We start from the raw sequence: 23,799 nt of genomic DNA on the forward strand, positions 1-23,799 counted from the left end.
AGGATAAGGATTTTATTTTCTTTTTAAAGAAAAGGATGGAGGGAGTGGAATATTGGCTAAAGAATGGAGTATGACAGCAATCAGTAGAGAATGTGTTATTTTGTCACGTCAGATTTCCTCAGCAAAAGCAGCTCATGATGGTTTTGTGATGGAAGTTAAGTTAGAGAAAAACTGACAGAACTGTGATTTCCCAAAGGAAACAAAGCAAACATAATCTACTTTGAAAAAAATCTGATTTTATTTTTGTATTGAAAAGACCTGTCAATTTAAATAGATGTTTATTTCCATTCATGGTCTCAACCAGTGTTGTGTGTTAACATTATTCAGAACTGTATAAAAAGCCATCTGTGTTACATTGGTTAACATCCTAGAACACTGGGGGAGGGGAGGGTTTGAAGCAGCTTAACATTAAAAATAGGATGTTCCCAAAAAACTTACAACTGATGCGGCATCTTCTATTCTAATTTTATAGGAGCTGAAGCATTTTGCAAATACAATTCAAGTTATTTGGTCTTCAAAAAGACTTTTAAACCAGATTGCTTTCATAGCAGTATTGAAGCTGTCAGCTGAGAGAACACACACACAACACTCTTGTGTGTGCAAACACATACATGGAGAACCACACTGAGCACAACTGGAACACCCCATTCAGTATCTGGATTACGAATGTGTTCCTCTGAATCCATGATCACAGTTAATATAAAATGCTAGTTGCTTTTTTTAATATATACATGGTTTCCATGGAAACCCAAGATTCTGCACAATCAACTGACATTTATTACTCATGGTGCTGTGAAGTTCTCTAGTGAAGGGGCCAAATTCCAAAACCTTTACTCAAACATGCACATACCTCACTGAAGCCAGTGGACAGGGGAGAAGATGGTTTAGAAAAGGGGTTGCAGGATCAAGGTCTAGATTTGAAAAATCACATGACAGATTGTCATTTAAAAAAGTTTTTAAGTCATTCTTTGGTTTATTTCCATGATTCCCAACACTGTCTGAAAAGTCCAGAGACAGTCACATGAGAAATCATAGCTCTAAAGCAAGCCCACAGCATTTTTAAGTCTTGTGTATTAAATGTTTAGAAGACTACAGGAATTCGGAGTACCCCTTACATTCATGTCCCCAAAAATCTAGTAACTGCTTAAGTGCATGCACTGAGGCATGACCGGCATGCCTGTAAATTCATATTGTTCAAGTTAAGAGTAAATATAGCTGCAAAAAACCCCACCCACCTATAATTAAATGGTCATTACTAGCAATACTATAGTGACTTGTCTTGTTATTAAAGAAATGCAGACGTGGTTTCTGCCCCTTTGGCTCGCTCAGCCAAAGGAAGCTGTCTGCTCAATTTAGAAAGGAAGCACATTTTAAGAATCCAAGGGAGTTTAATATTTCCATGTTCCTGGGGTCAATTATTAATGTAAAGATGTAGACAAATGGCAAGTATATGAAAGCATCTCTCATACATTCCAAGGTTTGGAAGTCAAGAGCACATCTTGACTTCCTTATGCTTAAATGTTATGGTAGGCTTTGAAAACCAGTCTATTTCTATGGAAAGCAAAGTAGAACTAAGTCTAGCTAGCATTTGTATGCAAGCAGTTTTTGCTATGCTTAATGTAAGGCAGATTTTATTGCAAAGAGTTACCAGTCTGCTAGTAGGAAAAAAAATACAGGCAACTATACTCAGAGAAGGTGGCTGATACTTACTAGTGACAACTTCCATTTTTTTAGAACAACTCAGCTTTAATGTACTTTCTGGAAACAGCATGTTCATCACTGGTTTTCACTTCCTTTCCCATCCCATGTTAAGTATCAAAAATCAAGACTGGATAAAATGAATTGTGGCTATTTACCAACCAACATCTCGTATTTCAATATTATTCTTAACTGGAACAAATATAAGTCATTCTTTATAACCTACTGCCACTGGTTGTTTATAAATATCAGCTTGCTGCAATAAACACTGGTCATTGAAATATTCATTTGCAGTAACTACTTGGCACTAGGTTAATATACTTGTAAAGTTTAATGGAAGTGCTTCTGATGTACATACAAGCACTTAAAACATCCGACTTTTTAAAACTTAGTTCGGGGGGTTTTAATCTCTATAGTTACAGTTTTCACAAGCATTTCTGAAAGTATTAAATCTCTTCAATAAGTTTAGAGGCTCCTGTCTCAGCATATCTAAATTTCTTCAACAATTACAGAATAGGTAATTTAACTTTCTTGCTTCCTATGCCAAGACAACACGATACCGAAATTTAGTTATGAAAAGAGGCATTTTTGGTCAGGCTGACTCCCCAGCTGTCCCTTAACAAAAAAGAAAAACAGCTCAAACCTGTCTCCTCTCTCCAGAAAAAAGACACCTAAGGCCACAAATGTACGTTTGCCAGAACATCAGGTGTTTCTCCATTTGTGGCAGCTGTACATTCCCACTTAGAGAAATACAGTCTGAAGGCCCCACCACCACCTCTAAGGATGAACCACCTCAGAAGCCAGTTTAGGCAGCAGTGCATATGAAACCACATTACATCGAAACAGTGTGTTAAAGTCATTCCAGCTACTTCAACTAGTTTTTAACAATGTTTAATCAAAATTCCTAATTGCAGGAAAGAAAAAAGCAAACTTAATGTAGAGAGAGGCATAAAGATGCAAAGATAACCACCACAATGATCCAATAGCAAAAACTCTTGTTTAAAGGTTTTCTTATGCTAAAAAAGGCACACAACCCCTTGTGAACTAGAGACAAAAGCTAGCAGGACTACAGCAATAAACCCAGAAGAAAAAGCCTACCAGAATTACCCAATTGCCTACTGGGAGGGAACAATGAAGTAGACAGGCTGCTCTTGCTCCGTTTTGTTTGCAGGGAAGTGGTCAGATTTAATAGTCAAATTTAGCCACATTAAGAAACATTTAACAAAAGCTACCCCAAGAAACCAGAACAAAACCTGACGTTTGGGTCAAAAGGCCACAGACAGGCCCTTCCATAGCATGTAGCTGAGTGAGTTCAGAGATTGGCAATGAAAGAAAAAAGCTTTAGACATGTGACGGGAACAAGCTTTGGGATTTATCGAACAGTCACACCAAGCTTCTCCAGCACACGCACTCCCTTTTCCTGGTACTCTTGTCGGGTCATCCAGAAGTTGTCCTTGTCTTTCATGATGTCTGCTAGAACGGCGCCCCCCAGAAACACCATGTGCTTCCGACGAGGGGGATCTTCGATTCGGATCTTAAATTTCTGAGAAAAAGAACAGAAACTGTTACTAGGATTCTTGAAACAAAGCCTTGCAAAATAAAATTGGGCTTTCCACCAGAACAATGAAGTGGAAACTGTCTAGTGAGAAAAATGCAACTAAAACACTGGAATATTAGCATAGGGCACTCTGTGCGAGCTTCCAGCTTGCGCAACCAAAGTAAAATAATGACTTTGCACTGGAAATTAGACACAACTACTGACACTTGCCCAAAAATTGTACTTTCAGTATACTGACAAAAAGCCCAGGCGTCAGGATACTGACAAAAAATTAAAGACCCAATTTCTGCATTTCAGGAACACTGTAAAGAGTGAAATAATTCCTAATCTTTGATGGCTAAAATTATCAGAAGTTGCCAGATCATCAAATCATGAATATTTTAGAATTATACCAATTTACACAATCTAAACCAGTTTAACTAATTAATATTCCCTTAAGTTCTTCAGTGCTAAAGCTCTAACTTCAAGAGCAAAAATGAGTACAAAGCTATGACTGAAATACTGTCTCAGATGTAAAACATTCTGTACAACTGACTCATTCCACAGAAGATCTTCAGAGAACACTGTATTAAGAAGGAGGGAAGTTCAATTCAGTTCACCATTAGAAAGTCCACTCAAAGGAGTTTTCAGTACAACATGCTGTTACCTCTGTAACGTGTGCAGCTGTTGCCTGCTTATCACAGTAACCAATGGAAAAGGGAAACTTACTCCACCTGAAAGCATGTTAGAACTCTAGCCTCTCACTTTTGAGCATTTCACTTGTAGTATGAACCAAAACTTTCACAGATTGAAAAAAAAACATTTTTTTTTCTCTATGACAACTTTAAGGCACAGAAACTCCATAGCTTTGTTTAACCAACACTACAATTTGTGTCCTGGCATTTATCAGCCTGTTTTACATTCGAACCAACCCAAGACTTCAGGAATTACTTTGCTACTAGCAGGGTCTAGAAGGTAACTTCATTGCAAGTATGTACAAAGCAAAGGCAGGGCGTGAGGAACGAGAGGCAGAGATTTTGCAAGTTGCAGAGGGCCACCCGCAGCCTCTGTCATTTCTGACCACTTGGTTCCCTCTAGTGGGGATTCAGGGGAAGCCTCTGCACCCTCCGGATGCAGCAGCCACCCGATACCCACCGAGAGTTTTTCCACATCTCCTTTCAGAACCCGTTCCAGGTAGAGCTGTTTCAGTTCCCGCTCCAGTCGTGAAGGCAGCCCGGGATACATGGTAGACCCTCCAGAGAGCACAATGTGCTTGTAGAATTCAGACCTGACCCAAAAAAAAAAGTCTTTGTAGTGCTGTAATAGTGTACTCAGTACTACTGTAGGTACCTTACAGACAGGGGAGTAAATACAAATCTAAAAAACAGTCACTACACAAAGACAGACTGCACAAGTTCAGGAGACTTGCTCGTGCTTTCCCAGAAAGCAGAAATAAAAAAATATTGTGCTTTCAAGATTTTATCTTTGCTCATTCTTACCAAGAGAGTTTCCAGACAACCTGTTAAGCTTCAAAAGCTCAGCCTGAGCCCCACTCCCAGCATACACCCTCCCTAAGGAGCACACATTAGTGTCTAAAGCAAAAGGTGTTACTTTAAAGACAGTTCTTGCATCACCCCTGCAACCCAGACAGAGAATTTTAAACGTTCTGCTCTTACCTGGTATCAATGTCAGCAGCCTGGATGGTGTTGAACAGCAATTCAGCCACACCAACCCCTTCAACATTGATTAAGTGAGGCTGGAAGAGAGCCTCTGGTGCCTCAAACCGTTCTCCACCAACTTTGATAATCCTGCCATCTGGGAGCTAGGGAAGAAACAACACCATTGAAAAGACTACTTTTAGCCACTTGAATACTAAAAAAAACCAAGAGGAAATGACCTACATTGCTCCCAAATGTTTTAACACAGGAAATTGTTGATAATTGTCAGCACTGCAAGAAGTCATTCAGTAGTACTGAAAGAATATACAAATTCTTTAATCACTCTGCAATTCACTTTGAGACATCAGGGACCAGATACATCTATATTGACCTACCAAATATTTCCTTGCAACACCAACTCCTAATATCAATTAAAAAAATTATCTTACAGCAAGAATAATGCTTTTCTGCAAATTTTTCCAACTGTGATCACAAAGTATCCACTAGGAGCAAGTCTACCTTTCCTGACACCACGTATCAGTCTCATGTCTCACTGCTGGATGGATGAAGATGAAACAATTTCATATGCTAGAATAAGTCCATTTTATCTACAAATTCCTGAACATTCAAATTTCAAAGATCTACAATGACAAAAATGAGTACAAAGTCTTACAGAAAATCCAAAAAAAGCCTGTAGAAGATTTCTGCAGAACCAATTAATCTGATTCTACAGGCTGAGAAGTGAGCTATTGCCAAGAAAAATTGTAAAGGAATCAAAGCTAAATGCTACCTGAATTTTAACCTAGGAAGTCTAGGACAAGAAAAGCTGTCCCAAGACACTTACTGTGTAGGATTCAACTAGAACTGTGGTCTCTAGTGCCAGCTTCTGCTCCTGTTCAATGTTGTATCCCACGTAACACAGCTTCTCCTTGATCATGCGAACTGTCTCGAAATCAGCAGAATGGTTGAAAGCGTAACCTCGCAGCAAGAGGAGCTGGAGGGAGCACAGCAGGTTAGCAGGAAATGAGAGGAACAGTCCAGATCTCTCAGTAGAGGGGTACATTTAAACATGTATCTCTGTTCATCTCCCTTTTTTAGCTGCAAATGTGGGTATTAAAACAAATCCATCCCAGCATATGCATTATCCCCAGAAAGGCAGCAGCATTACTCCAAATGGGAGATTCTCCTCATCATTACAACTTTCAGCATAACCAGCACAAAGACAAATGAAAAAAACCTAAAATAATTCTTATCTTTAGAACTTCACTTCAGAACATTCCTGCATTCCAGTTTAACCATAAAGTTTGTCAGTCTAGGATGTTGCTTATATTTAAAACACCCAAACAAATGAATTGTCTATCAAACATGCTCTCTTATTTAATAATCGGGGAAGAATCACTACACTGTTTTCCACACTGTAAGAAAGCCTTTCTGAAAATAGATGAGTAGAACTGAAAGAACACAATTTAGCTTTCACTTTAGGTATCAAGAAAGCCAACTTTCACGTTTTTCCTTCCCAAATATGGAATAAATTCCCTTCCTACAAGACTGCCACTAAGAAAATGTGATGTCTGTGAATAACATCAATATCATCACATGTGATTTAGATGAGGAAACACAGTAAGAATAGACTGAAGCAATACAGAGAATACAGGAGTTCTTTATGTAATTAACATATGAATAATAAAGGGAAAACACAGAGTGGTTTCTTGCTGTCAAGGGATTTTGACTTGAACCAACATACCACAGATACCAGCCTCAACCTTAAACCCTCTTCCCAGCTTACCTTAATGAGGTACCTAGTGATATCCCTGCCAGCGATATCTAACCGTCTCGTGAGGTGAGGGAGAGAGAAACCTTCATAAACTGGGCAAATGTGAGTCACACCATCTCCAGAGTCCACAACAACACCAGTCAACAAACCTAAAAGAATGGGGGGGCAGTACAACTTTTATTAGCACTTTCATAAATAGAACAGAACAGCAGTGAGTTTAAGATAGGATTTTTCAATGTAACCTGACACAATCTCTCTTCCCTCAGTCATCAGTGGATTTTAAACTTTAGGATGTCATAGTAACAAATGTTTTCATATATTTTTTTTAAAAGCATTACTTTTACCTAGATGTTTAGAACTCTACCACTTACAATTTTATCTGGTGTTTTGACATCTTAAATTCCACTCTAATTAAAGGGAATATCTATGTTCATTAAATGCTTATTGGGGCACAAATTCCTCCACAGATTCAGTTGTGCAGCCTTATACTAATTTCTGAAATATGAAGAAACCTAGAGATGTTCAAGCCACAGGTTTACCTTGTTAAATTCTTAGGACTTGTTGATTTTTACTGGTATTCAGAAAACCAAATACTTTTGTAAGGTAGAGAATATTTGGACTATGCAGCACACACCTAGTATTTCCTCACAGAGGTGGCATTAGGATGAATGAGATCCACCTTCACAGAATAAAAAAATCAACTCTCATGAAAAAAGTTTACCTCAAACTATTAAATTCTAAGGTATACAAAGCGGGTATCATGAACGTGTAGAAACCGAAGTTTCTATAGTTAAGAGGCAAAAATCAATGGTGAAAGTTGATCAGAAAACAGTTTCATAGTTTCTCACAAGCCACCTAAAGCAAGAAAACATATTTTAAGGAGATACCTTAAAAGTGTGGTACACTGAAATGAGGCACATCTCTATATAACTTTAGCCACTACTTCAATCTTTGAAATAATATAAACACGTAGGATGTTTTAAAGGAGGGGGTTTTTTTGATTTTCAAAATCAAATGTTTGATTTATGTGCCCCTGGATTTTTACATCTTAGAAGGTCTTCAGCTTTGTTTCAGATGATGGTTTGTAGAAACACTGCAGGCTGTTCTAAGTTGTCTCACGTTCTGAGCACTACACAGTAAGGTACATGTACAATTACAGCAGAATTTAAGATTGTAAATGTTAGTTAATTAAATATTTATAAGGAATCAAACCAAAGAAAACCAAGGGGAAAAATGTAATAGCACACATTGCAGCAAATAAAATTAATATTCAGGTCTGAAAAAGTGGTTTTGGTTCAAGTGGTTATGACTTGCATGGCAGAACCACCCTTCCAGTGCCCCATTGCTTTTGGTCTTGGACATAGGAACTACAGTGACATGTTAATGGACTCGGATATTTAGGTCCTGTTATGTCACAGGTAAATACACCAAATCACTGACAAACAGATGCCAGGAGTCATGGTATTAGAACTGATGTGCTTGAGTAACTTCTTAAAATCCTAGATGGACTGAAGTCGATGGTAGAATTTCCACTGAATTCAGACAATCCATAATTTTCTGCTCAGGCTGAGGACCATTTCAATCTAGTTTATCTACAGCAAAAGACTCAACATTTAATTATTTTTTCCCCTGAAAATAGTACAGAAGTCACATGATCATCTTGAAATTACTCTCTTAGTCATGGTAAAAAGTTCTTCATTTTCCAGAAAATCCAAAGCAAGCCATTAAGACTTGATGCCAAAGGCAAAATGATTACACCCTGGAACAGTAACAGTTTTGAGGAACCAGGTTTTTGCATTTATCCATGAAAATAACACTGACAGTGGTACCTAAAAATAACCCCTCAAAACAAAAAGCAAAGCATGCCAGTCAGAGCCAAATTTCCTTAGAAAACAGCACGGAATTAAGCCTAAGACCCAGTGATGCCATATTAGTACTTTGGCTCAGCTACACATTTGTAAACTAAAGAAATTTTAGGTTAATTTTGCCTACCTTGAGCATACAGAGTAAGCACAGCCTGGATAGCTACATATACCCCAGAAAACTGGTACGTCTCAAACATAACCTGTAAGATGAAGGCAAAAATCAGCTTCCAAAATAGACCAAATACTTCAAAGAAATTTCACGAGTGTTTGAAAACTGTATTTCTAGAATTTTGTATTTTTACTAGTCAAAAACACTTCCCAAGAAATTTAATCACACAGATTCTACACAAACATTAGAGCCCTATGTGCTTTAAGACACTAAGGAGTACATTCAGTTCTGTGCCTTACCTGTTCACACCAGACAAGCCAGATGAAATATTCCACATCCATTTAGCAACAAAAGAAACCCACACACCAATTTCTGCAGCTTTACACAAATTTTCACTTTTCCAAAGTGCCTAATGAGTGGGAGGCAGTACTTGTAGACCAGCTGAACAATTCATTACTGAAGTGTGACTTGGGAATAAAATGTTTGTTTAAGGTGTATGCTCTAAAACAAAGTTCAGGCATTTTTCATTCTTCATATTAAGCCATACGGACTTTGTACTACTGCAGACTATGTCAAATAAAGACTAGACTCCTGCATATCTTAGTCTAGAATAAGCCCAGTATCACAGGTGGTTCTCTGGATCTGAACCACCTTCTTCCCTTCTTTAAAGGGCAATCAATGCCAAACTTTTAAAATTAGTGCAAAATACACTACAGAGAGAAAACTGCAGGTTTGCAGAATTCACACTGAAACAGGAAAAGTAACTGCTTGTCTTGTACACTAGGTTTCCCTAATCACTGAACTAGTTTCAGTTAAGAAGCAGGCCAAGATTAAAGGATTTAGAGTTTATAAGATCTTGTCTTCTTTCTAAACACACAAGAAAAGGCCAAGTAGATAAATCATGCTGTACAGCAGTTTTCTCCTCTAAAAGCTTTACCAGGAAAAATGGATGAATTCTGATTATTCCAACACATACAGAGGTTTTGCTTTTGCTACTCTGCAGCCTTCTGAACCCTTCTGCAACTTCTAGGATTAGAAACTGATTGACTCCTAAGTACTCCCACAGCTCAAGTAAAAGATATCTAAATATTTTTGAAGCAAAAAGCTGATGCCTGACAATTTTAGAATTCTGAACTATTTAAAGAACCTCCTCCGTTAGAACAGTGTGAAAAGGAACAGAAAGGGAACAGTTGAAAGGGCAGCAACTCAAAATAGATCCGCTTTCAGCAGTCATTGTCTAAACCCAAGACTATTCCAATGGATATTTTCAAACAACCTGAGTGCTTATTAAATGAAAAAATAATGTAAGAAAAATCTAGATTATCACCTTCATACAACAAAATTAATATTCAAATGGCACTAGTTACTGCCTTCACATATGCCAAACCCTAAAAGCCTCTACAAAACCTTTTATAACCTTTGGGGGTGTTGTCATTCTTTCTTCCAAGATATACTTGACATGGAAATTGCCTTGACACCGGACATGTATGCTAACCAATCTTAAGATGTAAATACTGAGCAATATGTTTCCCTGAAAAGATTCTTCTTCACATGGCAGCAGATATTTGATTACCTACAGAGTGATGTTCTAACTGGGTACAGAAAGGAAGAATTAAAAACTGGGGAAAAATATAAGGAATGGATTAGATGGATTAGATGAAGTGACTGTGCTCGAGTGTCTCTACAGCTTCTTGCTTTGCCACTACAGTCTGGCTGCTTGTGAGGGTGTTACACAATGGGAGTGCAGCAGATAGAGACAAACAGCAAACACCCTGTTAAGCTGAGGAGCAACCAGGGTCTTGTACATGCTATGGAAGGAAAAGCACTTTTCTAATATATATTTTACAAAATAGCTGACATGTGAACGCTTGCTGCCTTACTATTGCAGGTGGGTCTGATAAAGCGATGAAGTGAGGAAAGAAAATTACTGGAAACAGAATGAAGGACAGCATATATAATTATCTATCATCTTTATATGGTCCAGATGACTAAGCTTTTCTTCCAAAATGCTCTGCACTGTATCCCAAAATACAGAGACATTATTATATTTACTGCAGGCTTTAGGAATTATCTTCATTCAGTCCTCTGCCTCATACTGGGCTTGCCTCCATGGAAAGGAGGAGGCTATGTCAAAAATGGAAGGAGTATAAATATGTTGCAGTTAAACTAAATAATGTAAGTTCTCATAATATTGTGCTCCGTTAAAAACATTAATAGAAACAATGAGCTTCTGTGTAACTCAAATTTAAATTTACAAAAATGGATTCTAGTTCTCACTAATCTTCTGCATCATGGTTAAGTATCTATATCTCTGGGGTGGTGTTAAAAAGGCAAATGGAGCAATGCAAATATTCTACCAGAATTCAGAGGCCACACTAGACTCTTGAATTTCTGGTATAAAATTACTTGGCACCAGATTAACTAAAATCCATCCTTTTGTATTTATCAGGAAAACAGAAACAAGAACACTATTGTTGACAACTGAAAAGCAAAGAAGCCTGGACAGGAAGTAGAGCCATTCCTGCTATGAGGAAGCCACCCAGAATAATCTGCTCTGCCTATCACACCACAGCTGGCTGATACACAGAACATGATATTACTAGTGTTGCATTACCTGATACTCAGGTTATAGATCCCTAATGTCCACAATTGCTTAAAAAATGCAATTTTTTAGATTTTAAATTTTAAAAATTTAGATTGCACAGTCTGATTTTTTTTCACTTAAGTTTTCCCAACTTTGCCAGACTTCATTTGCTCCCTGGTCACTGAAAGAAAGGATTAGTACAAATATATTCACTGCCACATTGCAGGAAGCACTACTGCAGCTGTGACATCAAAAGGATTTCAAAGGAAAGGTGATGATAAATGTAAATTCTTAACAGACTAAGCAATGAATTTGTGGAAATATATATACCAGCTTTGATATTCAAACTTACATTAATTGAAAATATGTATGATGCTTATGAGAAAAAAATGCAACAAAACAGAAAACAAAACATTTTGTTCTCATCAAACATTACTGCTCTTCAAAACTGAGTCTTTGTCACATAGTACAGGAGCTAAACAATATATATCTGACAACCTACACTGAACACAACATTCAGCTGGAGCTTAGATCATCAGGGCAGCACTCTGAGATTGAGGATGCAAGAACCAGGCTTTTCTTCTTAGAAGGCTTTCATTGATAATCCCTAGCACTAATTAAAGATTAGTGCATTGGTTGTCATCACACCTTCCTCTCAACTACCTCCAACAACACTGCTCCATCTGGTAAGCATCATCTAACTCCAATCTCCTCTGCATTACTGGCTTATACAAGTCCAAGTTGTTTAAAGTAATTAACATTCATCCAACAGCTAGTAATCAATGTATCCTGGGTATGTGAAGACAGACATGTATTTCCAATTCTGTGTTTTAATGCTGCTGTTAATGCTTGAGACAGGAAGCCTGCTTACAGCTTGTGAATGAGATCAGCTGGTTTGAATTTAAGCACAGCAGCATTCATGCCTATGGCTGAGAATGAGTTTTGGTTAGAGAACAAAACTGCTTTGCTTCAGACAGTCACTGCGTGTTGCTGGAACAAGGAATCTCTTAGCAATGCTCCAATGACTGTGTATCAGCTTCTACTAGGCAGACATACCTCCACAATCTTCTCCCTATTTTTAGTTGGATTCATGGGAGGCTCTGTGAGTAGTATTTTACAATTTTTTGTGTCAATATTAAGTTTTTCTGGTCCAAATGTGTAATCCCAAAGGTGCTTCATATCATCCCAGTTTCGAACTATGCCATTCTCCATCGGATAATTCACTTCCAGCATTGATCGTAATTCACTGGCTTCATCACCAACCATGAGATCCTGTAAAATTTTAATACAAAAACATGTCAGTGTTTACAAAGTTTGCTAAACCCCAAACTCCTCAAAAATGACAGTGAACTGCTTCAGCCTGTGTCCAGATGTGTTCTTAAACAATGCCCACATTTTTGAACCATTTGCAGGTACTTAGGAGAGAAGTAGAGGATATTTCATGTAATATTTAAATTTGGCTGTTACCCATCCTAAAGCTTTTCCAAAATAAATATTACTGATTTGATTTTTTCAATTAACCTTAAAGAAACCAATAAACCCTGTTAGAGCTAGAGACTACAAAGACCTTTGTAAGTACAGATGTTTCTCCACTGGCACCTCCCAAATTATTTTATCAAATACTAATTTCTAAGAGCCGAGATGCAAAACAGCACATAAGGGTAGTAGGTGGGATTGGCAGAATATTTTTCCATGCATGTTGCAAATTTCTGTGCACAATACCAAAAAAGGAATAATGAGTGGTGAATAAGCATATCGAACAGGAGCAAAAGCAAATAAGAGATTATAAGTTCCACACCAGACATTAAAAGAAACAATGGTTTACATATTGCCTGTGTCAATAGGGTGTGAAGAGACATATCTAAATATACAATATAACCTCGTCTGTTCCTTGCCAAAAGTCCCAAGCCAGAAACCCCAGTAATGTTCTTGCACAAACACAACCAACTAATGCAATTTGTATAGTCATTTCACACTGATTAAGCAATCTGTTTATTAACATTAGTTATGCAAACATTGCACATTCAAATTAGTAGCATTGCATCTTCTCCTTTCCCACGTATTTCCCACAGGAAGTATGCACAGCAACATCTTATCTTTGCTCCCTCATTGTATCCCATACTTTTCTAAAGAACCCCAAACTGATTCACTTGTACTTAGGCTGTAAGAACGTATTTCTAGGTATCATTAGCTCTGTGTCCACAATAATATTAATTGAAAAAAAAAAAAAAAAAAAGAAGCCAGCTGCTTCATCCTATGCCACAACAGCTCGCAGTTACTGTGGCACAGCAAACTTGGAAGTGAGGGTTACTCAACCTACTATTCAGTGCCAGAGAAAAAAAGATGCACGAGAAAAAATCTGGCATCCGGTTTTATAATGCGTGTTTTAGAAGTAACCTAAGCAGTTATTGTTAACTATATAAAAAGGAAGTGAATTGAAAACAGTTTAAGTGAAACCACTCCTCTTTCCCCTTCTCTCCCTGACAAGGTGGTTTACTTGTTTTCCATGCACAGCAGATCTTCACTTGCACTTTTCTTGCACTTCAGTTCTTGACTGTACAGAAGACAAAAGTCAAGACTCCAACACTTTCAATCAAAAGCACTCTAGTGAAACCATACTATGAGAACTCCACCATGCAGCCACATTACTCATGAGAATTTAAGACGACACAAACTCCACCAGTTAGAGGAATCAGAAGATCAGAAGCCTTTTTTGTGCACTGCTCTGTCAGGCTCTAAGCTGCCCAACAGGACATAGCCCAGGAAAAACTGCTATTCAAAGGTGCAAAGTGAAAGTTGCACAGAACTTTCACATCCTTTTAAAACAAAGCTCAAGGAAAGAACAATTGTTCTCTCTTGAGAACATCAGCACTAGCACACTAACAAACACATACACTTGGCAGTTGAAGAAGAAGGACAACACAACCAAATTTGCAGAGACGAATCAGTATTGTGGCATCCAATGTATCCACCACTTCAGTACTCAGTAATATCTGTCTAACTGAAATCTGAATGTTTCTTCAAACTCTTGGTTTGTAATGTTAAGTAATTTCTACTGTTAAAGATGCTGAGTTCATGTTAATCTTTCGATGTTATTCTTGCATCTTGCAAAACTACAGGTTATGTAGCATTTAAAAGCAATACATAAAATATTCCCATTAATTAGTTGCCAGTAAACCAAAGCAATGAACAATGTCCAAAATAAGTATGTATTCAAATGTAGAATGTAAGACAAGACAAAACAATGAATAGCATTTAAAAAATAACAGAACAGCTACTAGGTCTCATCAAGCAAAAATGGTAAACAAAAAGCACAGGGGCACCTCACTTACCATCATTTTGTTATTCTACTTCAACAGGTCAAGAAAGGTGAAGAAAAGGTAGAAGCAAGAAAGTCAGAAAAGGCCTAAATGAAATTCTCAAATTATTTTAAGTACACAGTAGAATTAGGCTGAAAAGAGATGCATGTACAGCAGGAAATGATCTGAGTTAGTTTAGTTAGGGCCAAACTAACATTATCAGGACACCAGATTAAATTGTCTCTTTAAAGGAAGCTATTCCTACATGTCAGTGGCAAGTCATGTTTAGGCTTCTTAGGCTGCAAACAAGATTGGTGTATCTGCCTATCTGTCATAAATAGGATTCTGTGCATAAATATTCTGTAACAGGGGAGTTTTGCCCTGGGCAAGGTGTATATCTGAACTAGACAAGACTCTGCACAGGACAATTGATCTAACTAGCTCTGACAATTGCTAAATTTAAATTTTTTTTTAAAAAATCACTTAATATATCCAAGAACTGAAAACTACTCCTTAGTACTGACTTACTAATACCCCCCAAACCTGCTGCAAAGACTTGTATGTCAGTAAAAACCAAGAGCAGCATCTATGCTTCTGGGTTTAGTTGCAATTTTAAGCAAAATAATCCCAGTAATAACTGAACTCCTGAGTAAGAGAAAAAACTATATCCCTGCTGCTAGCTGAAATGAGAATCCATAAGGAAAATATGATCAAAGCAACTTGAAATTGGAAACTCAATGGATGATAACCACTGTTTTGATCAGCTTCCAGGCTCCTTTCACAGACTTTCTGAATTTCACAGGAGTACAGCTTTCCTGAATAGTTTTGAAAAGTTAAACTGATAATCTTCTTGCCAGCTTCCTTTACTCGGTTTTAAACTTATCCTGTAAGAACTCACAGTGTATGCCCAGAATTAAATTTTGGCATAAAACTCATCCACTAAAATACATTTTTTTAGGAAATCTGCAAGATTCTCACAAAGAAAAACAGCACTCATGCTTAACAAGTCTTTCTACTGTATTATCCTACTGGGATATCCAAAGTATCTGTGGCAGGGATTTCTTCTCTTGATACACTGCTTCCTTAAGAAAGGGCAACAAGCTGTTATAGGCAGATGATATAAAACTTCTAGAAAGAATCTAGACACAGTTTGTACTCTTTGAAACACACCCACATGATCCATGCTCAAGCAGAAGACCAGCAATGCATGCAAAATGATAGTTTACAGGTTCTTTTGCTGATATAATAGCAATTACCCACTTCTACCTCCTATCTTTTCAATGTAACACTGTTATCTGTAACAATATTAAATTAAGGTATCAGATAATCAGAGGATACCAAAACTGGTAGGACAGGCTGTATTGAATCAGCTGGAAATAAAACATTACTTCAACAATGAGATTTCATGCAAGAAAGTTTTGGGGGGGGGGGGAAGTTCAGACTCATAAATCACTGCATAATTTCATAAAACTTTACCAGGACCTCCTTTAAGGAGGCTTCTCACATTAAGTTCAAAGAAATACCTCTCCCCAAGTCTTACTAGAGAAAGGACTATGTTTTCCTTCTCCTTACAAAAGAATCCTCTCTACTGTGAAAGGGAAAGATTTCTATCCTCTCAACCAAATTGTCCTAGCTGACACAAAGTAAAGCATCACTGAGATAGCAACAAGACAAACCCACAATCGTATCTTGGGAAGCTCTAGTGTCTTTCAGCCTTTTGACTTCCTTGTATGGCCTGCTGACACTACAACCATTTTACAGGCAGAAGCAGAAACCTGACAACTCAAGTTCTCCTTGTCAGCTACAGGGTTCTGAAAATAAGGAACAAGACTGGACTGATTTTTTCTCCTCTTCCTAAACTGCTGCTCAGAAGCAAATAAGGAAAGTAAAATTGAATGCCTGTATATGTGTGGTCCTACTTAACCTTCACTGGCTAAGTGGGCACTTCTACAGTTCTGCATTGCCACCTGCTTCTCCCTCGCTCTCCAACTGGAGTTTGCACGACAGTCTAGTGAGGCAGTCAGAACTCCACCTGACCAAGAAATCCCTCTTTTTCAGCTGAATCAGCTCACAACATGCCTGCACAAGCAGCATGACCAGCACAAGGTGAGAATTGTGTGGTTAGAAGCAAGAAGGGAGGATGTGACCACAGCAGGGCCAAGACATTTACCAAAGCCTGTATTGAAGAAGCAACTAATAACATTTGAAGTATTACTCTGTAATTACAAAATAAGTGAAAAATTATAGCTCCCTGGACTTCAGAAAATGAATTCTCCAACAGTAGTTCTTCCCCCATGTCTTGGAATAATGTCCCAAGACAAAGCAGCCTGAACAGAGCCTCTCCATCTCTAACTGGTGTGGAGCACCTACATCCATCAACAGCAAAAGGAAAACAAAAACCATAGAAACAATGAAACGCAAACACAACCAAGATTAAACATCTCATACAAGATCACAGATGATCAACTCTGAGTAGAAAGCAAACCATACAGAAAAACCTGGAAGCTCCAGCAGTTCTTCAGCATTGTCTCAAAATCCCACAGTACGGCTCGGTGACAGTCAGTCACTTCTGTCTGAGTGCTGCTTTCTAATCTTGGCATCATTTGCATATTGGCATTTGAAGCCCCTTTTTGCCCAGAACCACTCGAGCCCTACCTGCTGCCTCCTCAGGTGTACTATCTGAAGGCCTCCAGTGCTTTAGATTACCCTCTTCTTAACTTTGTAGTTTGTGACAGGCTAAAATCCAATACAGAAACGAATCAAGAGATACTGAAACAGCATAAAAGGGAGTTAAGGAAAAAAACATTTCCAAATATTACACAAGTCAAAAGCTGCCCTAAATATTTTTATCTGTCAGAAAGAAATAACAACCAAAACATTTACCTTGATTTCAATGTTTCCTACTTTAGCAGTTGATCTTATAATGGGTCTTCCAACCAAAGCTGGAAAAATGTGCTCTGGAAAATTTGAGCCTGCATAGCCACATTTCACAAACTGAAAAGGAAGAAATAATTTTATTAGAATATGCATTATTTTTTTTACCAATACAAACCTGGTTTGGGATAAAAAATTAAAAGTCGAAATTTAAGAGCATGTGCCCCACTGGAAACCAATTTGATTTATACTTTCAAATCAATTTTACACATTTAAGATGATGCATAGGTCTTTAAAACTGAAAAAATTATTTTCCAGAATGTTTTCTGAATCAGGACTGTCATTTTTTGAGAAACAGTATTAAAATTAATAAGTACATTGCAAGGTGTAAAAGAGTCCAGTGTCTGAATTTGGATTTCCTGCCACTCTGTAAAAAAGTCCTCTAGCAACCTGAAATCTGTAATTTTGTAATGGATCACTTTACAATGAGTACCAATGAAACCTAGTTAAATCACGTCTCCAATTAGAGCACACAGCAGCATAATAAACTACACACCAGAAAAAAAAAAAACAAAGCCTTGCAAATTCAAGTTTTATGCCCTTATAAAAAGTGCTCAAATGTGAATTCAGATGGATTTCTCGAAGTGTCATACTTTTGAGGGTTTCCTTTAAGGATAAAGTTTGCAGCAAGCACTTCTAAAACCAACAGCACAACCAAAACCTCAGATGATGGCAGTTCACACCAAACAGGATGCTCTGAAAGACTGTTTTTTACCCAAATATATACAAAAGGAAGCTTTATACACTGGGTTCCAAGATACTATATACACTAAGAAAACAATGACAATTTACTGAATAATAAAAAAATAGTCACTAGAGGAAGTTCAGGTGTAAAATACAAACCTTAAATGTGCCAGCAAGAAGTTACAAGTTTAGTACATGGGGATCAGCAAATTTTGCTCTTCAGCTATACTACTTTGATAGCATATTTTCATGTATCATACTCTGAGGTTCTGCCCGCAGCTCACACAGAGCAGACTCCTCTTTTATTCTGATGCACAGTTTGCCTACTGGACTATATCAACATGCCAGAACAAAAACATTTTCATCTGCAAAATTACCCAACCACTGAGGTGCAGCAGCGGTAACCCAGCACCATGGGACCCCTCAGGTTGGAGGGAACCTCAGGAGCTCTCATCCAACCCTGGGCTCAAACCAGTCACCACTGAATTCTGAGCAGGATGCTCAGGGCTGGGACCAGCTGGGTGCTGGGAGCCTCCAAGAACAGACAATTCACAGTCTCCTTGGGACCCTGTCCCAAAACGTAATTATCCACTGCAGGTTGTATTAAAAGCCATCTGCTAGAATTTTCCAAAGGTTCACTGAGCTTTCTGAAGCAAGGTCTGAAGACTGCCACTGGAACAATTATCCAAGCAAAGAGTACAGTTAATTGCAGCTGACAGGAATTCTGTCATTACACTAACGGTACCATGAAAAGTCACTTGTGCTGTTGCTCGTAATTATTCACCTTACTGCAGTAAAAAAGGGCACCTGTTGTGGAAAGAAATTTAGAGAGCCAATTACAGAAAGAGCCAAGAGATATTTCAATTATAGCTGGGGTAATAGAGGGGAGAAAGGATTTTTATTTTGCTTTTTTGCGACCCTAGTTTCACTCCTTCAGCGTTTGCTCTCCAAAGGCAGAGCTGTTTGGAACACCTGAAGAATGACATTGTGTACACAACTCATTTCACTCATTCTACTTCAAACCCAGAGCACTCTAAAAAGGCAAGTATTTACCAATTCTTTTGGTTACACTAAGGCCAGGAGTTACTAGGAGTTACACAGATCTTTTCTGTGTATTCAAGAATGCAGTGCTGCTATGAGAAAGCAAAGAGCAGCCACAAGCACTTCTGGATCACATACCTGAACACACCAGAAGGCTTTAACAGAAGTTTTAAATTTGAGAAAACGTATGTGATATTTTGAAGAGCTGAGCTCAGTCCAAACAACAGTGTATGTATTAAAAAAAAATAATAAATAAAAGCTCCCTTTCAGGCTTAGTGAATTACTGCATTAAGGGCAATCATACAGTTTTTGTTTATGCTACAGTGTGTAGGTATGCTTGCTATAAAATTCATTGTGCAGGACCTGGTCAAGAAGGTTTCCTAAGAAGGAAGTTCTATGAAACAGCCCATACAATCCCATCCTCCAGCTTAGGGTTTCCTAAATTGTTCTAAGCACGACCATAAGCACCTCTGTGCATCTTTACAACCATGTATTTGTGTACAGCTTTTTCCTCCTTTTCTGTTCCCCAGCATGAATCAACTTCCCTAACAGTCACCCCCAGCCATGCTGGCCAACAGAAGTAACAGGATAAGTAATATTTAAATAAATCCTGAGAACTTACACTCCTGAAACGCTCCCCTCAAGAAGCTCCACTACTCAAACTTTTAAGCCCTGCTAAACCCCCAGTATTTATATAGCAACCCTGACGTATGCAACCAAAACAGCTACTGCACAAAAATCAGTGCCTCGGCCAACCTTTAAAACACCTCTCAAAATCACATACAACTATACTGACCTAAAAACTGGTGACCTACAAAACCACGAAAATTCTTACTATTTGATATGAATAGCAACTTCCAGCCTCTTTTTGCATTAAGACCTTGACGCATCTTCCCAGGAAATTAACTATTAACTAAAATCCTAGATTTTAAAAACAGATTGTCATTTCTCCAACCAGCCTAAAACACAATCAAAACCAGATTTAATCAATGCGAACTACAATGAGTGAGATTAAGCTTGGATATTCAGTCTGTTTCCCACTTCTTTCTGGCCAGAACAGAGAGCCTTAAAAATGACATTTTACAAATTTTGATAGACTCAGCCATAGACAGAAAGGACAGAATTTTAATTTGCCTTCAAATTTGAAATTTTCCCCTCCAGTCTACATAAAAATTTGGTGAAGATAAGGACAAGTGAGCCTTGTTTGTCAGCTTCCCTATCAATGGGAGCATCCCTACTGTAGTACTCTCCCTGATACAATCCTGAGTATTCAGCTGGTTCAGTAGGTTTATGATGGCCTAACATTGGCTATTATGGCTGAAGAACCAGACTTGGTAAAGCTACCAACAGGTAAATGCACAGATCTGTATAACAATAGATTTTGGACTGGTTTCGATTTTTTGAAGGGGTACAGGAAACATAAGATACCTCTCCCTCCTGTCCCTTATAGGAAATCCTCCAAAATCTTCAAGTAAATGTCATAAAGTGCAGTAATCTGGAACAGCTTCTCTTTCCAAAGCCCACTTTCCAAATGCTCACTGTTCCTGCCACTCTCAATTTGAAACTCTCTAATTTAAGTACAGTGCACTTGTTTCTCTTCCACCTCTTGCTGTGCACACCCCTCACAACAATTATTGAACAATTTCAGTATAATGCTCATGTCTCCAACAATAACGAGCACTCCGCGAATTTACCCATTTCTGCAAGGACTTCATCATCATTTGTTTTTGCACACATTTTCTATACATTCTGAATGTTTTAAGAATAGCTACTTAGCTTGCCTGTTGTGCAAGCCTATGTATGTAAGAATTTTTACCATATATAGTTTCTTCTCCATTTCGCTGTGGTTTATACCAAGTCTTTCACTTCCTACTGAGTCATCAAACACTAAGAACTTGCATGTATAAGTGTTCTTTCAAACTAAAAGAATGAGGAAGCTTGCAAACAGGTCACGTGACTGGTTTTAAAATGAACACTAATATTCTTATCAGATCTCTGAGCCTGATCCTTTCCACTGATGCAACTCTCAAACAAAAACCCTAAATACAGTTACAGCAATTTTACAGGCCAAGAAGCAACTTTCCATTTGGCCTCTAACAATAAGAACATCCACCTCTAATGCTTTAGACCTCTGAGGTGCCACTGCCTGCCTCCCACACTACGTGTTGCAATAACTTCCTTCTAGTCCCTCACCTCTTCCTCAAAGATAAGCTGCAGCCTGATATATCAGAAGTCCTACTGCAGCCTAACAAGAACAGTAAATTTCAAAGACAAGCCTAAAGTTAAAAATTCACCTGATTTTTCCAAAGATATTCTCCATTTTTTATCTAAGATTTCTGACGCCTGGCAGGAGATTTCATTTCAATCATGCTTTTAAGTATTGGGTATCATAAATCACTCTAACCTAAAACATCTCTTGTCACATAGGAAAAATATTATTATCAAAATACCGGTTTGATGATATAGAACTACTTGATATTTTCACATGCAGTTGAGACTCAAAAGTTTTACTGAATGGAATTTTCTTCCAGCTTAGTTATCCCAATCCTTGTTCAATTATCCCAATTCAATCTAAACATTTCGAGTTGACTGATTTAACAACTACTTCTGATACCCTGCTCTCCCACCCAAGGAGGTCCGTAGCCAGGGTACTTCCAGACACACGTTGTTCTGCCCAAAGGCCAAGCACAACCCAAAGCCACAGCAGCTGAAGTGACACAGGCCCCTCCTCTTGCACCACAAAGGCACTTTCCACTCCTGTGGTTATTTATATCCTGCTGGTACAACTCACAAAGGGAAAAAATGTATTGATCCAAGATGTCTCTGGAATTAACAGCAGGCACAGATGCCTTAGGTTGTAAAGAAATCTGTGTGGCACACCCAGTTTGTGAAATTTGATGGGAACAACTGCTTCTACCCCATGTGTCACACCTGAGACCAGCCAAGGCACAACACTGCTGCCACCACCAATACACTAAATATTTTACAACCCAGTGATTATTGTCATATAAAGAATCACACCAATGGATGAAGCTCTAAATTATTTTTTTTTAAACTGGGCCTCACAGTAGGAATATTAAAGAAAAAAAACCAAAAACAAACCCACAGAACCCCAACAAGCAAACAAACAAAAATGTAAAGCCGCTTCCATGCGCCTTTGTAAGAAGAAAATGCCAAATGCTATCTTTTCTTCTTTCCTTTTTCTAAATGATAGTGTAAAAAGTGCCCAAAGGCTCTGAACCCTAGCCCTATTAAAGACAATTTTTGCTATATGAGGGTAAATGAAGACATCAAAACTGTCAAATCCCTGAACTGTCAAATATGATGTTCTTCTCCCTGAACCATTCCAACAATTTCAGATGCTAACTGGAAAACCTTCTAATTTAGGATGCTGAATCCCTAGTAACATCATCCTTTGTCTCAACTATTCTTTCCTAGGCTTATAAAAAAAACCCCCCTCTTCTTTATTACAAATGTCCACATAAAAAAATCCCCAACAACCTGCTTTTTTTTTGCCATTCAGAAGATCTTAATGTACCACCAGCTATGTTAACTCTTCACATAATACGGCTTTATTAGGGGAAACCCTAGATTGCTAAAAAAAATTACCAAGGGGAAATATCAACCGACAGCATCTGATTTCTTCTTGTTTTAAAATGGTATCTTTTTCACTTCCTGCCAGGGTGCCTCACAGCCTGACAAAAGGATGGATCTCCAGCGGGTGCCTGCACGCTTATGGAGGCAGGAAAAGGTGAAAAGGATGGGAAGAAAACCTTTCGTTTAAAAAATGCCGATTTGGAGGCACGTGGCAGATCAGAGAGGTATTACGGAAAGGATGATGCTCTGTTTTGAACAGCAGCTGCCAAAAAAAAAAAAAAAAAAAATCAAACAAACCCCCCCCCCCCCACGAAACCCCAACAACAAAACCCCCAAACATTTCTCTAATTATCCTGCAGACAGAGGACATATCCTGGTTGCTCGATGTATAATGCGCTCATTCAGAATTTCTGAAAATCGGTATTTTTGTCTAAACGCTCGTTGCTACAGAGAGACTCGCTCAGATCACGTAGAGAAATCACGATATTGACGGTAAAAGCAGAGCGCCGAGGAGATGGGGGCGGGCACGGCAGACGCAGCACCGCAGACCCCCGGCGGTTCCCCCCTGGTTTGGGGACACGGGGACACCCGGCCGAGGGCCGGCAGCCGCCCCCGCCCATTCATTCCGCGGGCCCGCGCCAGCGCCGGGATGGCGGCCGGGCCCGGTGGCGGCAGCAGGGCCGGGCGGGCGCGGCCCGCGGGCGGTGCCGGCAGGAAGCCGGGCCGGCTCCGGGGGGAGTCGCCCGGCTTCCCCTTCCCCTCCGCCCCGGCAGCAGGGCGGGTCCCAGCGCCGCCCGGAGAGACTCACCCCGGTGCCGTTGTCGCACACCACCACCTTCCTGCCCAGCGTGTCCATCGCTGCGACACCGACACGGCTCCGCACCGGGACCGACACCGACGGCCGCACCGACACCGCCCCGACCTCCGCCGGGCCCCCCGAGCGCGCCGCCCGCCGCGCGCGCACGCCGGAAGCCGTCAGCGCGCGCCACCGCCCCGCCCGCCGCCGGCCCCGCCCCCGT

General features: G+C 39.1%; 1 protein-coding gene across 1 annotated transcript; it reads right to left on the reverse strand.

The window, feature by feature from the left end:
• Positions 1-216: 216 nt before the first annotated feature.
• On the reverse strand, positions 217-23,747 carry ACTR2 (actin related protein 2). Its single transcript, XM_069009073.1, has 9 exons — positions 23,589-23,747; positions 17,408-17,518; positions 12,282-12,497; positions 8,660-8,732; positions 6,680-6,816; positions 5,738-5,887; positions 4,912-5,057; positions 4,391-4,523; positions 217-3,241 (listed from the first exon to the last, which is right to left on the reverse strand). Exons 1-9 carry the CDS (start codon positions 23,634-23,636, stop codon positions 3,071-3,073), a joined length of 1,185 nt encoding a protein of 394 aa, XP_068865174.1. The 5' UTR covers positions 23,637-23,747; the 3' UTR covers positions 217-3,070.
• Between the last annotated feature and the right edge of the window lie 52 nt (positions 23,748-23,799).

The sequence above is a fragment of the Aphelocoma coerulescens genome, chromosome 3, assembly GCF_041296385.1.
Source record: "Aphelocoma coerulescens isolate FSJ_1873_10779 chromosome 3, UR_Acoe_1.0, whole genome shotgun sequence".
Lineage (NCBI taxonomy): Eukaryota > Metazoa > Chordata > Aves > Passeriformes > Corvidae > Aphelocoma > Aphelocoma coerulescens.

Coding starts and splice junctions, on each gene's coding strand:
- ACTR2 (XM_069009073.1), bottom strand. CDS start 23,636: ATGGACACGCTGGGCAGGAAGGTGGTGGTGTGCGACAACGGCACCGGG. Junction 12,498..17,407: donor TAGGAAACATTGAAATCAAG/GTAAATGTTTTG, acceptor AAAATTTTACAG/GATCTCATGGTTGGTGATGA. Junction 5,888..6,679: donor TCACTAGGTACCTCATTAAG/GTAAGCTGGGAA, acceptor TGCTCCCTCCAG/CTCCTCTTGCTGCGAGGTTA.